The 18,161-nt window shown below is 43.0% G+C and overlaps 1 protein-coding gene across 9 annotated transcripts in view; it reads right to left on the minus strand.

The window, feature by feature from the left end:
* The window catches only part of POU2F1 (POU class 2 homeobox 1), a 138,071-nt gene that overhangs the window by 41,451 nt on the left and 78,459 nt on the right, over positions 1–18,161 (minus strand). The window contains exon 4 of one of the 9 annotated variants that reach the window (XM_084843437.1): positions 17,391–17,422. The exons of 7 other annotated variants lie outside the window; for them this stretch is intronic. In XM_084843437.1, coding sequence (XP_084699563.1) covers positions 17,391–17,397 — 7 coding nt within the window. In that variant the 5' untranslated portion in view covers positions 17,398–17,422. Of the gene's footprint in view, positions 1–17,158; positions 17,423–18,161 lie in introns of all 9 variants that reach the window. One more of the 9 variants, XM_084843438.1, reaches the window with a different exon arrangement.

The raw sequence follows: 18,161 nt of genomic DNA on the forward strand, positions 1-18,161 counted from the left end.
TCCTGGCATATGGAAGGGGACAAAATGGAAGCAGTGACAGATTTTGTTTTCTTGGGCTCCAAGATCACCGCAGACGGTGACTGTAGCCATGAAATTAAAAGACGCTTGCTCCTTGGCAGGAAAGCTATGGCAAACCTAGACAGCATAGTAAGAAGCAGAGACATCACCTTGCTGACAAAGGTCCGTCTAATCAAAGCTATGGTTTTCCCAGGAGTAATGTATGGCTGTGAGAGCTGGACTATAAGGAAGGCTGAGCGCCAAAGAATCGATGCTTTCGAACTGTGGTGCCGGAGAAGACTCTTACGAGTCCCCTGGACTGCAAGGAGGTCAGATCAGTCAATCCTAAAGGAAATCAACCCTGACTGCTCATTGGAAGGACATCTACTGAAGCTGAAGCTGAAATATTTTGGCCACCTAATGTGAAGAGAAAACTCTCTGGAAAAGACCCTGATGCTGGGAAAGATTGAAGGCAAAAGGAGAAGGGGATGGCAGAGGATGAGATGGCTAGATAGCATCACTGATGCAATGATTATGGACTTGAGCACGCTCCGGGAGAGAGCAGAGGACAGGAAGGCCTGGCGTGCTATGGTCAATGGGGTCACAAAGAATCGAACATGACTGAACGACTGAACAACAACAATACACCTATAAAACAATTTCCCTAAGCGCCATACAACATAGATTAAAACAGTTTAATGCAATAAAAAAATCAAACAATAAATCCTAGAATTCCAAACCAGCTTAAATTACAGAAATACCACCACAATGCAATGCAATACAAACTGCAGGAACTAAAAACCACCAGTAAATACAGAGGTTAATACCACCATCAATGTCAAAGGGGCTAAAATAACAAGTTCTTGAAAAGCCTGGGAGAACAAAAATGTCTTAGGCTGCCATCCTATACCCAATTAGCTGGGAGTAAGCCCTACTGAACTCAATCTGTAGACATGTAGACATGTATAGGATTGTGCTGTAAGCCTGGTGCTGAAAGGGCAGTAGAGTGAATGTCAGGCAGGCTTTCCCAGGGAGAGCATCCCATGACCTGGGGGGAAGGGGGCACCACTGAAAAGGCTCTCTCTCAAGGCTACCCATCAAAGTTGAGATTGAGGGGCTCTCAGAGGAAGGCCTCTAAAAATGACCTTAAGGGACATATAAGTACATACAGTTTTGTCAGGTACTGAGGTCTGTGTAGAGCTTTATAGGTCAAAACCAGCACACTGAATTCATAGCAGAACCAGAGGATGAGAATGAAAGAAAGACATCTCAGTAGAGAAAATATTATAATAAATATAGGTTGCTATCTGTAACTGTAGTTCTTCAAGTGGTCATCTATGTATTCATACATATGGGCTCTGCGCCTGTGCGGAGCCTCGATTTGGGAAGCTTCTATAGCTGAGGAAATTTTGGCAGGAACCCTTCCCCCACCGTCCCAATGCTCATGTCCCTGGCAGGTTCCCGCTTATTCCCTCAGTTCCTTGAGACAGACATAGCAGCCTCATAACAGAGAGAAAATGCAAAGGCATACCTTCAGTACCCAACATCGAACTCAAGTATGACACCGAAGAGGGGACGGTGGGTGGGTTGTGTGAACGCACAGATGATCACTCGAAGAACTACAGTTACAGATAGCAACCTTTCTTCTTCATGGTTTCTATGCATCACACATGTGGTGAGTAGCAGGCTAACTTACAGTGGAGGTGAATCGGTGTCCCACTACAATACAGTAGAGAGGACGGTATGACCAAAAGTACCGTCACCTCTAGCCCAAACGTCCAGGCTGCAATGTTTTACCAAGGTTTTACCTGGTCAATGTGTTGACCAGGCTGCAGCGTGGCACAGTTCAGGGATGGCAACCCTGCTGAGGAATGTGACCAATGTCGCTACTGCACAAGTAGACTGAGCTCAGACTGGGGCAGACAGTTCGAGCAGAGCCAGCTCATACGACAGCTCGACAAGTCTTAACAGCCCACAATGTGAAATGCTAAGTAGAGAGAGGCTGGCCTTTGTGTTTGACACCGTAGCAAACAAAGAGGCGGGGTGACAACCAAAAGTGTTCAGTCCTTGACTTATAAAAGGCCAGGGCACAACAAATGCTGAGCATGTGTAAGGTCGACTCTAGAGGTGTAGATGGAGAAGCAAAGAAAGAAGGCAAAACAATGTCCTGATCTAAATGAAACGCAGACACAACTTTAAGTAAAAAGGCAGGGTCAGGTCTGAGCACCACTTTATCTCAGTGAAAGATGAGATAAGGTTAGTCTACTCTGAGCACACAGAGATCACTGGCACGGCATGCAGATGTAATGCTACCTTCCATGAGAGGAGGCTAGCAGCTCAAAAGGCTTTGATGAAAGTGCCTTAAGCATCATAGAAAGACTTCATATTGGTACTGTAGAGCGGACTGGTGGTGCTAGATTCCTGATCCCTTTCAAGAATCTTTTCATTGTCAGATGTGAGAACATGGAAAATCCCTCAACAGGAGGGTACAATGCAGAAACAGTGGAGAGGTAAACTCTGAGAGACAACAGTTTGTGTCCTTTCTCAAAAAGAGATAGGAGAAAATGGAGAATTTGGTGCAAAGAGCATTGACATGGGTGAAAACCCTGCTCACGAGCAAAAGCAGACAAAGCAGGCCATTTCCTTGAGTAGGAATGCTGCAAAGATGGTTTACAGGCTGCATCAAGGATCATCTGGATTACTGCTAGAGGCAAAGTAGCATCTGTCTAGGTGTCAGATTTGGCCTTTCTGTCTCATGAGGAGAGACTGATACGAAGGGAGCTGTCGGTACCAATGCTTTTCCATTTTGAGTAATGGGGTGAACCAAGGCTGGCGTGGCCACTATGGTGTCATGATGATGCACGTGGTGCTATCTGCAGCAATCTTCGCTAGGAGCCTGATTATCAGCGGAAAGGGAGGAACAGGTAGAACAACACCCCTGTCCACTGAAATACAAAAGCATCGCCCATCGATTCCAGGCTTTGGCCTGCTCTGCTGCAGAATATTGTGCAAACTGCATTCTTCTGTGTGGGAAACATATCAATTGCAGGCATTCCCCACAGCCGGAAGAGGTTGTTCAGAACTGTTCTATCCAACCTCTACTCATGGGAGGTCAGTATGGTCCAGCTGAGCTGATTGGTGGCTGGGACACTGTCGACACCAGCCACATGTATCTCCACAAGTCCAATTCGACAGGCTATGCACAAGTTGAAGACTGTAAGGTTGAGCAACAGGAGAGATCTGGTATCTCCCTGCTTGTTCAAATACTATCATATTGTCTGAAGTGACCTGGACCAGTCTGCCCACCAGGTCCAGTTCGAATGCATGAAGCACTTTGTCCACTGCCCTTAGCTCCAGAAGGTTGATGTGCTGTGTGGCTTCAATGGCCGCCCATCATCCATGGACTGTGAGGTACTGACAGTGAGCCCCCCATCCCAAAAGCAACACACCTGTAGTCAAAACCCCGGATGGAGAGGGCTGAAAGAACGGCATGTTCTAAGTTAGATTGTTTGGTACGGACCACCATTGAAGAGAGTCTCTGATGTCCAGGGCAGACAAAGTCTAGGTTGACATGTGTCCCAATCAGTATCAAAGTTGCGTATGAGCCAGTTCTGGAGTTGTCTTATTCGAAACCAAATGTAGCAAACGATAGCTGTCATCGCAGCCATGAAACCTAGGAGATGTTGGACCCCAAGCGCCATGGCAGAGCTGCAGTTTGCATTTCTGCTTCCATGGAAGTCAGTGCTTTTACCCTGGTGTCAGGTAAGAAGGTGCAGCCCAGCTGCAAGTCCAACAATGCCCCAATGAATTGGATTCACTGTGTCGGTACAAGGTGTGATTTCTCTGCACTGATATGAAAGCCAAGCTCTTGAAGATTGTAGGTCACCTCTACTGACCAAAGGAGCTGATCTTTCGTTGACTCCACCAACAGGCAGTCATCTATGTACAGGTAGAACTCTACACCTTGCAGTTGCAAGTGGGAGCAGATCACCGCCATGCACTAAGTGAATACCCTTGGGGCAGTGGAGAGACCAAAGGGTAGCACCCAGAACTGGTAGGTGTAGGTACCGATGGCAAAGCAGAGGTAGCGTTGCTGTGATTTGTCTATGACAATGTGAAAGTAGGTGTCCTTGAGGTTGACAGAGGTGAACCAATCTCCTCAAGGAGAGGCAGGATAGATGCCAGAGAAACCATATGGAATGTCCTGGGCGGGATGAACAGGTTCAGCTGTTGAAGGTCCATGATCAGCTGAAGCCATCCATCCTTTTTTGGTACTGTGAAGTACCTTGAGTAAAACCTGACCTGAAGTTGAGTTCAAGGGCCTGGCTTGATTGCCCTTTTGTCAAGGAGGGTATGAATTTCAGCATGGAGGACCGGGGATGGCACAGTCACCAGCAGGGGCCTTGTTGGGGTGGGCACCTGGGCATGAGCCCCGGATCTTTTTTGAGCTGTGCCCCAGATCTTTTGAGCTGTCCTAATTGTCATTTTTTTACATTTTCCCATTCACTTGCATTGGAAAACAGAAATGGCCATAACGTTTTTAGTTTGTTATGTTATACACCATATAGTTTGTATGGTAAATACATGACATTTGGAGACCTGGTAACCCCCATGGAGCTGATTAAACCTGCTCAATTTCAGGCAGTTAGGTCCAGTGCCTTTTGTGCTAGCCATGCATAAAGTTTCCTTTTCTCAAAGACTAAAACAAAAAGTAAAAAAACTGTCAAGCCACTGTCAAGGAGATTAGAGATCCTAATCAGAAAGTGTTTAAGGTGACTATTAAGAGGTCACTAGCCCTAATCTCTGGTGTAGGGGTTTTTTTTAGGTGGAAAAAACCTCTCTCCCCCTACATTTCTGCACTTACATGCCCACTGTTGGGAGCTTGCTTGCAATAACATTTTGAAGACGGAGAAGGAAGGGAAGAAAGAGCTCCATGTGAAATACTGGTATTTCACACAGCATCTGATTTTACTGCCCCGAACTGGAACCTTTTGCTTCTGCAGAAGTTTAGTAGCTTCAGTACAGCAAAGGATCCAATCAGCCTCCACAAACTTTTTTCTCCTTCCACTTTAATTTCTCCTAAATAGCTGTAAGACTCAAAATTATTTCAAAAGGAGGGTTAGGACTATGTGGCGTCATGATCAAGGAGGCTTTTAAATAACGGAGGCTTTTAAATAGGTTCTACAATTTTAAAAAAGCTAGAAAAAGCCCTCAGCCACCTCACCTTATAAAGTTAATTTAAGTATGTGCAATCCTTACAAACCCTCCACAGCCTCCTAGATTCCTCTGAAGTATTACCTCTCTGAAAGGAGCCACTTGGCTTAGGGAATTCTCTCTATCCCCACCCCCACGCATTTCCAATCACCATTCTTCTTTTCTTCTTCCTTTCCCTATCCTGTTCTTTCTTTCTCTTCTTTATTTCACCCAGAGCATATCTTGGGGAATTCTTAAAAGAGAATTCTCTTTGGTGTGCAAGAGAAGTTCTGAACTGTATTTGACTTTATACGAACAGACAAGAGGGTTGGTTTTTCTCCTTCTCACTGAAGTCTTTGAGAAAAGTGGGTTCACATAGTTGCAGAGAAACAAATCTGGGGCTGTTTTGTTTGTCAGTTGCCATTATCTAGCAGTAGGAAGGGCTGTAGCTCAGTGGTAGAGCACATGCTTGGCATGCAGAAGGTCCCAGCTTCAAACCCCAGCATCTCCAGGTAGGGCTAAGAAAGAATCTGGCCTGAAACCTTGGAAGACCACTGCTGTCAGTCAGTGTTGACAATACTGGGCTAGATGGACCCAGGGTCTGACTCAGTATAAGGCAGCTTCCTGTGTTCCTATGAACAGAAAGCTTTAATAAAAATAGGAGTTTTTGGTTTGTTTTTTAAGTGGAGGGGGGATAAACACTGCTAATTTATACAATCCTATGTATGCCTACTCAGAAGCCCCATCATGTTTAATGAGGCTTACCCTCAGGAAAGTGTGCATAGGATTCTAGTACAAGTTACTTTTGCAGGGAGGTTTGCACCTTGATGTTCGGCATGTTTACTCAGAAATAAGTCCGGACTTGTGAGCATGGTACTGCAAGTTTAATACAGTGCCTACCCAATTCTGTCTAATGAACTGACTACCCTTTCAGCTCAGTCTTATGCAAGTTTTGTCATTTGTGCGTGTGTGTGTTTTTGCAAAAACTCTAGCTTTAGTGGTGAGGGAAAGGCACTTAGTACATACTCAGAGTTTCTCCATAATTTAGCCCTAGTTTTGAAAACAGATTCATTGGCTAAATCCTGGTGAAGTCTTGGCACAAATGAAATTATGGAGAGGAAGAGACAATGAGAGCTTGTGTATGAGGAAGAAGTAGAGGAGAGCTGCACGAAACAAGACATCTGTTTTTATGAAGAGTTGCTGGAGGATGGTAGGATGAGGAGGGATGGTTGCATGGAGGGGAATATAATTGGTAGGGGGAGAATGTAAGAAAATCATTCTGCATATGCTCAGAGGCACTCTATATTTAAGAACATTAAGAACCATGCTGCATCAGACCAAGGTCCATCTAGTCCAGCGTTCTGTTCACTCAGTGGCCAACCAGATGCCCACAGGAAAACCCACAAGCAGGACATGAGTGCAATAGCACCTTCCCACCCATGTTCCCCTGCTGCTAACATTGGTGAAATGTAAATAAATCCTAGTAATTCTAAATTTGCATGCATGTATATCCTTCAGGAATTTTGCAGGTTTCTTGCCTGGGGGACACCTCTAATGACCTGTGCAGTTTCATACAAACTTACCCAAAAACTATTGGGGAAGTGGTGAAGGGAAGGGAAAGCAAACCCCTCCCACCCCCAAATTGGAGAACTCCCCTCCCACATGAATTGCTGCACCTATCCTTCTGAAACTTTGCTGGTTTCTTACTTAGGGACAACTCTAGGCTGTCTGTAATTTTCAGAACAATTGTCCACAAGGAACATAGGGAGATAAGTATGTCCTCTTTTGGAGACCTCAAAATGTCAAGGCTACCCTTGCACAAAAACCCTTGTGGTTATCATTCTGAAATTTGACAGACATGACATCCTCTGATGGGGCAATGAATCCTGAAATTTTTATCCAATTCTTCCAAGGAATTAAAATGTTATTGGCAGTTCTCCCTTTAAAAGAAAATCAAAATATAAATCCTGCACCTATTTTTCTGACATTGGGCAGGTGTAATCCCCTTCTAGGGGGCTACTATGCCTGAAATTAGCATCCAGTTCTGACCAAGAGAAAAAAAGTTAGTTTTTTTCTCATTTCCCATGGTAGTCAACAGGAAGCATAAAGACTCATTTTTCCAAATCTTGACTCACGTTTGGTGCTGAGCTGAAGTGGAACGACTACAAATTGGCCCAAGCAGAAGCGGGATGTTTTCCAAAACACTGAATCTGGGTCTGAGTTGAAGTGGGGTGGGAGGTCAGTGTACACTTCTTATGTATGTATGTAAATCTATACACACACGCAAGCATACCACATGTGCACACACCACACACACACACACACAGATGTGTGCTTGCGCAACTTTGTGTTATGGGCCTGTGCCCTGGATCTTTTAAGTACCTAGCAACACCCCTGGTCACCAGCACGGTACCTAGAGGAGGGGGGGTATTGAACTTGCACTGGTAGGCCCTCTGGAATATTGCAAGGACCCAGGAGTCCATTGTGATGCTGTGCCACCCTGGATGGCATACTCCAAAAATGGGCGTTTGGGCCACAAGGTGAGGAAGGATGGCAGGAGGTGAGTCAAAGGTGCTACTTACTTCTGATGTTGGATTTCCTGTGATAATTGCAGAATTTTGAAGTAGGAAATGATTTCCCCAACTGACCTGCCTGTGACTGTTGCTGATGTTGTTGTACTGTAGCTTGCTGATGAGGTTGGTACCGAGTGGCAGATGGCTGAAACCAGTGCCACTGCCTGGGAAGTTGCTGTGACGTAAAACCCATACACCATGGTATGGGCCTTCTGTACTGAGTGGAGCACATTATCACTTTTTGTGTTGAACAGCCTTGCCCATTGAGTCTTTGATATGGTTTCTGGTTTCCTGTGCAAGACCAGATAACCTCAACCAGGCATGGTGTCATCAGGCTATGGATTCAAATGGCACCACTGAGTCGCAATCAACTTGGTGGCACAATCTATTTATTTGCTGCCTGGACAGCTTCAGAGCCTCTGACTGGAGGAGACAACCCAGCTCCTTCTTGTCATCAGGAAGATGCTCAAGAAGAAGGCCCACTTTGTCCCACAGCAGTAGCTGGTACCTTGACATTGCCACCTGTAATTTGATATTTTAAGGCCCATTGCTGTGGAGAAATATAGCCTCCTCCTGAGTAAGTCCAGGCATCTGTTCTCCTTGTCAGTTGGAGAAGAATGTGCCCTGTGGGCCCTGCCCTGTGCAGCTTCGACAACCATTGAATTTGGGGCTTGATGTTTGAAGAGGTACTCGCTATTGGCCTCTTGCAAGCAGTACATACCCTCCAGACGCTTAGGTATCGATGGCACAGTGGAGCGGGATTTCTATGATTGTTTAATGGTTTTTTCTAAAGCAGGGAGTAGAGGAATGGCCACAGGTCTGAAAGACTCTGCATTTATGGAGTCAAACACAGGGTCTTTGACAGTGGAAGCCGCTTGCTGAGTTTCTAGGCCCAAAGCCTGCACCATTCTGAGAATTTGGTTGGAGAAGTCTTTTGCTTCTTTTTTGCTTCTGTTTTTTTGAGTGTGAAGACAGACTAGCCTGCTTAGAGACTTCCGCCTTTGTTGTTAGTCTTTTTGCCAGTGTAAGAGTCAAAGATCAGCCTAGAGTACGGGGATCTTGTGTATTTGGGGGAGGACGAGGGGATGATGAACCCAACACTGGAAAAGGCTCTTGCGTGGCAGGTGGGTTGTGTGAGGGCAAGATTGGTGGGTTTGCCATATCTTTTGGCTCCTGTACTGATTCCAGCACCCTTTTCCAAAGTGCAGCTTTTAGCTGATCTATTTCTTCACCCTTGCTTTGAGAAGGCTGCAAGCCTCAACAACATGCCCTTCACCAAGGCAGAACAGGCAGAGAGAGTGCCCATCTGATGGTGGCAGTTTTGCCCTGCAGCGAGTGCACTTTTGAAAGGGGGCCCTGAGGGCCATACATCCATGAGGGCAATCATGAAAGTCGCTAAAACAAAAGAAAAATTAAATAACAAGGAGACAGACAGAAATACTTGACAGAAGAAAGAAAAGAAGGAAAAAACTTCAGCTTTTGACAAAAAGAATGCTTTAAAAAGCAAAATGACAAGAGAGCTTTCCCTACAAGGTACACGCAATGGTGGTCAAAAGAGAACTGAGGGAATAAGCAAGAACGCACCAGGGACATGTGCACTGGAACGGGGGGAGCCAAAACTTCCTCTGCTATAGAAGCTTCCCGAATCAAGGCTCCGCGCAGGTGCAGAGCCCATATGTATGATGCACAGAGATCACGAAGAAGAGTTAAGATATGTGTTGTAATAGCGTAAAGAAAAATGAACATTTTGCCTGATGAGGCCAAACAATGGTTGATTTAAATTATAGTTTATTGAAACAAGCCAAGATTAAACTAGTTTCTGATCTTGGCTTGTTCGAATAAACCACAGTTTAAATTAATCACAGTTCCAGGTTTGGATGTAACAACAAACTGCAGTTAGTTTAAAACAGGATGCTTCCAATCTCTTCCTCTGATATGGACCAGGGGAGAAAAGCAGACTGCTCAAGCTTGTAGCTTCAGCGGGCTCATTCATGTAGTGCTAAACAATGGTTTAGTGATGTTCTAACTGGAATGGTAGCTCCTTCTATTGTTTTCTATGCTTTCTGGCTGAAACATTCAAAAGAAATTATTTTCAATTCATTTGGGAGGGGGGTTCATGTACTAGTAGCTACCATGGGATATTGATTTGCCCCTGAACTGGTAAATTATGATCGAATTTGAAACAGAATAACCCTTACAGGTCCCATACTATTTTCTACAAATGTTACTTGGATTATGTTTTTATGAACTAGGGAAATAGCCAGAATATCCCTGACAAGATTTTTTAAAAAATGTGTTCTCTGTATTATTCCTCTTCATATTAGTTTTGACAAAGAGTCCCCTTCATGGATGTTGTCATGCTTAAACACAGAGTACTGATAACAGACTTTTTAAGAAGATAAACACTGATGCTCCTGAACGGATGCAATTAATTCCTAATATACAACTACTGTCAGGGAATTTCCCATCTGAACAATATGCAGGATATTTTTCCATGAACAACTGAACATAGTCTATAAAACCTGCGATAATTTCAAGTATTAGGATAAGCTAATATTCTATTGGGGGACAGAAGAGATACTAGATAACCTCAAATATTTCTTAGACAGACTATGGATAGATATACACCCTAAAGAAAAAAAAAAGGGGGGGACCAATACCAATAGAATATAACTGTACCTATCATGTTTATGCTATCACCCTAAAATATTGGCACCTCCTAATGCATCCCAACACCAACAAAGCAAAACATTACTCTGTTCCTATGACAAGTTTAAACAGTATGCCTCAGCTTCAGTTTCTCCTTTTCAAAGGTCTGAGTCAATGGGTTTTAGTGAAGGTAGGAATATACATGTTGGTAAATAATGCATTTTATTTTCTGATTTAAAGTGAAACACTAAGTGATCAGATTTATGCCCTGATTTAGAAAGGACAACTGTGCAAATATTCTTTTGAAACAAAGCAGATTCCGGCTGAACATCAGGAAAAACTTCCTGACTGTTAGAGCAATATGACAATGGAACCAATTATGTAGGGAGGCGGTGGGCTCTCCCACACTGGAGGCATTCAAGATGAAGCTGGACAGCCATCTGTCAGAGATGCTTTGACTTAGATACCTGCATTGAGCAGGGGGTTGGACTCGACGGTCTTATAGGCCCCTTCCAACCCTACTATTCTGTGATTCTGTGAAAGCAAGAGGAGAAGTTGAAATGCATCTGGCATTTGAATGAAGTTTGGATTCCAGCATTTGACATGTTAAAAGACACTTTTTTTCCAACAGATCAGATCAGCATCTCAGAACTTAAAGACAAACCTACAGACTATGTACATTTTTATATGGAACAAATGGTGTATGTGTATACTATAATAAATTGTGGTTAAATTATCTTTATTCCATTCAGGTGACATCACAATTTGTTTTAAAAGAGCCAAGGTGTAGGGGCAAGAAGCAACAGATAGTACGAATTGTTTTTCCCCAGGAATCCTACAGGTCCTGACATGTCAGGAATGATGTAGATCAGGGATAGGAAACCTGCCCTCCAGAAGTTTGGGCCTATGACTCCTATAAGACTCAGTCAGCAGCAGAGATTGTGGGAGCTGTACAATTGTATGGAAGGTCTTACTTTCTTTGTAGCTGCTCCTTTTAGGAGATGAAAAGGCTATCCTACTTTGACTGTCTGTGTAATCAAAGCTTTACATAACCAGGCTCTCCTAACTGCAATCGTATAAACACCATGATTGTCTGATTCTACTTGAGAAGCAACTAAATAGATGCTTAAATAGATATAACTCTAATTTTCCATCATGGCTGCCAAAAGAAGATCACAATTTATTGAATCCTCTTTCCTCTTACATTCTTGATAAAATATTTAACTGGTCTAGGATACAGACTGAGATCTGACTCCCACAATACATAGTCATAAAAGCATTCCTACCCTTTTCATAACCTCATTTCTTAGCCACCAATGGCAACTAGGAATTCAGCCTACAGAAGGCTCCTAGTTGCCTTAGAAGTCGTGGTGGTGATGCTCCCATTCCCAGTATCACTGCCACTTCAAATCTGAGTATGGTAGGGGCAACTGTGTAACTTCCCACCCAGCGTCATGCCAGCCAGGCTAGTAAAAGTTAAACTGGAAAGGGAAAGGAAGACGAACCAACATATGAGGTTGCTGAGCAACCAGTCAAGCATCCCATAATGCTTCCAGGACTAATAAGAGAAAGCATTATGGGAGGCTTGCATGGTTTCTCAGCAACCACACATGCATTTCTACTTCCTTTCCATTTTCAGCTTAACTCTTACTAGCCCATTCTGTATAGAAAGCTAGAAAGCGATGTGGCTGCAGACCCTTAAAATAGTGATGGTAACAAGATGGAAATAAGAGCATCAACCAGAAGTCCTCTACCAAACAAGTAATCTCAATGATGGTGATGCTTCCAAGCACTGGTGAGAGGCTGAACATTAGAAGACGCTGTAAATCTTTACACTGCTGATGGTTTTTACTTTGGTTTTATACCGTTGTTTTAAACTTAAAAAAATATATATATTATGTATCTGTGTGCTGTATTTCATGGTTTTAATTGTTGTGGACTGTCCGGAGAGCTCGGCTATTAGGCGGTATAGAAATGTGATAGATAGATAGATAGATAGATAGATAGATAGATAGAGCGAGCTTTCTTGAGACCTCCATAAGGGTAAGTGATAAGCTAGGCCTGTGGCAGGGGATGGATTGTATGACTGCACAAATGACCATATGAAGGACTACAGTTACAGGTAAACAATCTGTCTTTTTCATGCTCTCGGTGCAGTCACATATATGGGAAAGTAGCAAACTGATCACTTAGGGGTGGGAGTAGGCATATCATCCAAAGTTTCTGTGACAGACACTGTAGCCATAAGACTACCATTTTGTGTCCCATGTACATGATAAAAAATTGTACAGGCCCACAGGGGGAGATTATGCTACTGACATACAAGTGACGCAAATACAGCCTTTTAATGAGCGATTGTAGAGGATAAATCAGTGCCAGAGTGAAGCTCCAGAAAGACCAGAGTTGGTGTGATTGTCAAGTGGTAGGTAGCACAGCAATTTAACTAGAGATACCCAGCAAGCAAGGTCTACAAGTAGGCCTTTGGGTGCTGACGTGATCCTAAAGAATGACCTAGCAGGGATCAATAAACATAGGATGTTCCAGGAAGACCTAAAGGAGAGGACTTTCATAAATCAAAGCAATGAAGGGACTTCAAATCTTGAGAACACTGGATACGAAAGGAGACTGCTGGTATCTGAACCCAAAAGGATAACCACCCAACACCAGTAGGGATTAGAAAGCAGACATGTGGTTCTTGATTACAGACAGGTGAAAGCAAACTGTTTTTCTTATTTGGTAGCCAAGCTAATTCATATACGTATATGCATATGTATCTCATTCTGCCTTGAAGATTTGGCAGGTACATGGGTCACTAACAATCCACAATAGGCGGACGCAGAGATGCAAAACTGTAAGATGCATACAACAAAGTGAAGATGAAAGATAGTCTGTAGCTTGACTGAAGTTACAAAAGGTACATCAACAGAAAAAGGGGGTGGTAGCACAGAGGACTTTGGACATGGATCTTAGGAAGTCTCTAAGAGAAGCACATACAGGAAAGGAAGTCATGAAAATGTAGCAGTCATGGCCAATTCTCCCAAGTGGATACTCCTGCAGAGTGCCCTCAGAGATTCAAGAAGATATCACAAAATTAATGAACTAAAATGGTTTGGAATGCAGTAGTGAAGGGGTGAATGCAGCAGTGAAGCAGGCAGCTGCTCCATGACAGCACTGATATAGCTAAGAACTAGAGCTGCCTGTCCTGTCAGTGTATAAGTGTGAGGTTTGTCCCAGCCTATTGGGAGTAGGAGGGGAAACACTATCATAATGAAAGAATGAATGTTTCATCAGGTGCAAGTCTTGAGACGTTCTCCAGCCAAAACAACCATAGGTGATGCTATGAACAAGAGCTGAATAATTCCCTGTTGAAAATTACCACCAAAAGAAGATAATGGAAGTCAAGGTAACAGAGGCTGCAATTAAACACTTTGCTTCCAGTTCCACTCTAGTAAATGACTCACCAACATACACCATATGGACTGGCACCAATAAGGCAGTTACACAAGTTCATCTATACAAGGAAACAAGCAGGGCATACCCCAAGCAGATGGTCATCCCTGGCCATTTGCCATGCTGGCTGGGACTGATGGACATTGTAGTCCAAAATATCTGGAGGGCACCATATTGGGGAAGGCTGGCATAGAGTCTGCCTCTTGTAGGCAGCATGTAGCTCCAGCCCTGAGAGAATCGGGGATAGGGTGTCAAGATAAAAGGTACAGCCCCCAGATCGTATGTGACATATACACATTCCTCAAACTCCTGAGGTGTTGAGAAAACAGAAATATTAAATCTATACATCCTTAAGAATTTGGAGCTAAACACAGAATTTAAAGTACCACTAGAGTAGATATGCCAAGAGTACAAGATCATGATTGAAGTCATAGACAAGGACAGAATGTACCAAAAACTGGAACCAATGCAGATAAAAAATGAAGCCATCTGCATGAGGGCATCAACTGGTGTAAGAAAACAGATGGCAAGGTGCATCATAGGTGGCAAGCATCCATAACTTAAATGGGCATCAAGAGCCCAGCAGCAACAGAGATATCAACTAGATACAGACTTGGAAATGTTTTTAGTGTTAAAGCATCCTTGCCATATATGTTAGGTACTGTGACATCAGCCAGGTACTAAGACTGTCCATATGGACCACCATGCAGTAAAATTGGTTAGGTAGCCAGACTACAGGCCAGATGTAGCACAAACAAGTTCATAGATTGTGTGTATGGTATCAGAACCAAGATTATCTAGATCAGGGTGGAAAAGGTAGATCTGGATCTACCGGTAAATCTCCAGGTGATTTGTGGCAGATAAGCAAGTATTCCTGATTCCCATTTGTTTAACAATAGCAACAACAAAATGACTCTCCTCCATCCTAAATTATTCTTTTGAAATGAAGAAAACTTGGGGAACTAGGAGTGGATTTTTGTGTGGAAGGACTGTGAGCTTGGTTCAGAGCTCTTGTTCAAAACAGATTCCTGGGCTCAGAATTTTTAAAGTGTATTGCACCAGAATCCATTTGGTGGATCTTGTGGTTCTGGTAAAAACAAAATAGATTGCACATGCCGGATGTCTGCCAACTCCTGATCAAGATACCAAGGTTATAAACACAGACACAATATGTACCAAGACAATAGTGTGTCTGTATTGTGAGTGCTTCCTAGTCATATGTGCTACGTAGCATGGTTTGCCAAAGCTGTCAGTACACAGAGCTGAGTACTGGATACTGAGACTTTGGCTGAAACTTCCTGTGCAAAGAACTCGAAGGCATAGGCTGGGTGGAGGCCTTCAGTATCAAACAACACCATGTACAGAGGCATAGGTCAAGAGGTGAATGAACCATGGTCAAGAGCAGTACAGCAACCAGGGCAGGTGGATCAAGGAGACATTTGATGGTGCGGAAGCATGCCCAAGGGAGTTTTGTACTACTGCCTAGGTTGTATGGATGCCCTGGGGCCATACCTTCATAGGCTATTACAGTAGCACAGGGCAGATGGAGGCATCAGTTCAGCAGAGCCATCAGCTTGAAGGTGATTAATGTTCATATCCCAAAAGGCACTTAGCCTGAAGCCCAGTCTTAGCATGGTTGTCTGAGAAGACCCAAGCAGCACGGGCAGACTGATATTAAGAAGCCCAGCAATGAAAGGAGGTAAAAGCAGATGGAAACTGAGGTAAAAATCTCGTGGGGAATATTCACAAGCTAAAAATGTCTGACTCACTCCACCTTTTTCCCTCCTTCACTGTTTTGATGATGAAATAATAGACAGAGAGATGAAACCAGCTGAAATCTGAGATTAAAAATATTTTTAATCTGAGAAGTATTTCTGAGGGTCTAAAGACTTTCCTATTGTGCTGTTCAAGTGGCAGTTGAAAAGAAACTGAAAAGAGAGCCTTGACCCTGCCTACGAGCCATGCAGGTGCACAAGGTTTCCCAGGGCAGGGACCACAGGCTCTTCTGAGCTCTACAAGTTTCCTAAATGCTGTTTTGAACAGCTGCAAATCCCATATGTGGGACTGCAAAGTCCATGAAGAACACATTCTTCAGAGCCGATTGATACATTGATCAATCTAGTTCTTATCCATTACACTAGACACTTCAGAAGTAGTACATACACTAAACACAGGCCATTCAACAAAAATGCTTCAGATGCCCTCAAAATGCCACTATTAACTTGAATGGATGTTATTTTTAGGGGGGGAAATAACCAAGGCATCTGCTTAATTACTGTTGTTTCCACCTGCAACTAGAACACACCTGCAACTATAAAACAACTACAATAATAACAATAATTTGTTATAGTAGTATGCCAATCAAGTACTGCACTTTTACAAACATTATACTCATGCGATATTTTGTAGGCAGTTATAGGTATTTTCAACAGTATGGGTAAATAATATGATAGGATATTCAGGAGTAGGCAACCTGATGCCCTCCAGTTGTTTTTGGACTACAGTTCCCATCAGACCCAGTCAGCACAGCCAATAGTTGAGGGATTCTGGGAACTACAATCCAAAGCTTCTGAAAGGTACCAGGTTGCCTATTCCTGGGTTATATCAACTAACAAGGAATGACAGTTCAACTTGCTACAGAAAACATAAGCAATACAAGAAAGAAGGATGATAAATATGGAAAGTTAATTAGGAAAGTTAAAGGCAGATTAAAAGCAGGGGTTATGCCAGAACTAAAGAAAGATCTGCAGTCAGAATGATACATTTATTATATAATGTGTACGATTTTACAATGCAAGACACAGATATTTGAGCCAACATGACAACACCAAAAGGAAAATCTTTTCAAAGATAGTTGCAGAAACGGAGATGAACAGAGCAGTGAAAGAAAGAAGTGGCAGCACTGAGGGCGGAGCTAAAAACTATAAGGAACATAGGGCTGCTGCCAAAACAGCAGCCCTGGGTCAAACCATTCCTACTGCTCTTTAGAATATAACAATTTCTCTTGTTCTGACATCATTACTATGTGAGTTTCTCCATCCTTGTTCCACAACATTAGCGGATCCTGGCAGGGGGAGGACATGCACAGTGTAATGACATTAGGACAAGAGATAAGCTGCACTAAACCTTAACAGGGGCAGGGGGCACAGCACCCTACAATAGCTCTACCCTAAAACAATTCATTACAGTGTGTGAATCAGAATAGCAATAAACAAAATAGTGAATATTTGCACATTTCAACTTCAGGACTGATCATATCTAGTTAGGCAGCATCTACTCCATGCCCACTTAAATACCTTTTTAAAAGAGGTAAAACCATGGCCATGGTTTAACACCTGGCCAAGATTTTTTCAATCTGATTCATGTGTACACAAGCAAAGAGAGGGTTCTGATGGAGATGACATCCTAGGGTGATTCAGATGCAATTGAAAGTATGGACCATGATTATTTGGACCATCATAAAAGGCTTTCCCCCACGTATTATATAATCGTTATAAAATGTCCAACTTGGCTAATGGGAAAGCCAACCTTGCATTTTCAACCGGCAATATCGAACCCACCTAGGTAACAGAAACAAAAAACAAACAAAAATGCATGTTAGGTTGTCTTAGATGAAGAATGGGGAACCTGTGGCCCTTCAGATGTTGTTGGACAACCATTCCCATAATTCCTGGCCATTGACCATGCTGGCTGGGACTGATGGAAGCTGGAGTCCATCATCATCTGTAGGGCCAGAGTTTCCCCACTCCTGCCTTAGACACATACTCAAAAAACAGCAGAGCATTAGAAGATAGATGGACTACAATTCCCTTTAATTTAAAAAAAATTCCAGAGATGTTTAAACACATTTCTTCTTAACTGGCTGAAGGGGGTGGGGATGGGGTGGGGAGAGAAAAAATAAGAAGACAGAAAACTTGGAGGAATCAATTTCCAGCAACTAACATTTTATGTAAGAATATTTCATCTGCAGCTCAACATATTGTCTATTTCACTTTATTACTAGTAAGACAACCAAATACAGGTTGCAGCTAGACGTTCACACTTCTGAGTATAAAACATAGATAAAATAGAACCTTTCATATACAAAGAATAAAACATACAAAATCTTAAGTCTCAAGGTAGGCCAGATAAGCTTGTCTAATCTGGGCAAACTTCACTGCAAATTTAGCTGTATTAAACATTATAAACTTCTCTGGACTGGACAATAGGAATATTTCACTAATATCAACTGCCACCACTGCCTCATCCTAAATATGTTCAAGCTGCAATCCTAAACGTCCTAACCAGGAAGTACATCCA

This window comes from Heloderma suspectum, chromosome 3, assembly GCF_057233095.1.
Source record: "Heloderma suspectum isolate Gila_16-S chromosome 3, 16-S_ref, whole genome shotgun sequence".
Classification (NCBI taxonomy): domain Eukaryota; kingdom Metazoa; phylum Chordata; class Lepidosauria; order Squamata; family Helodermatidae; genus Heloderma; species Heloderma suspectum.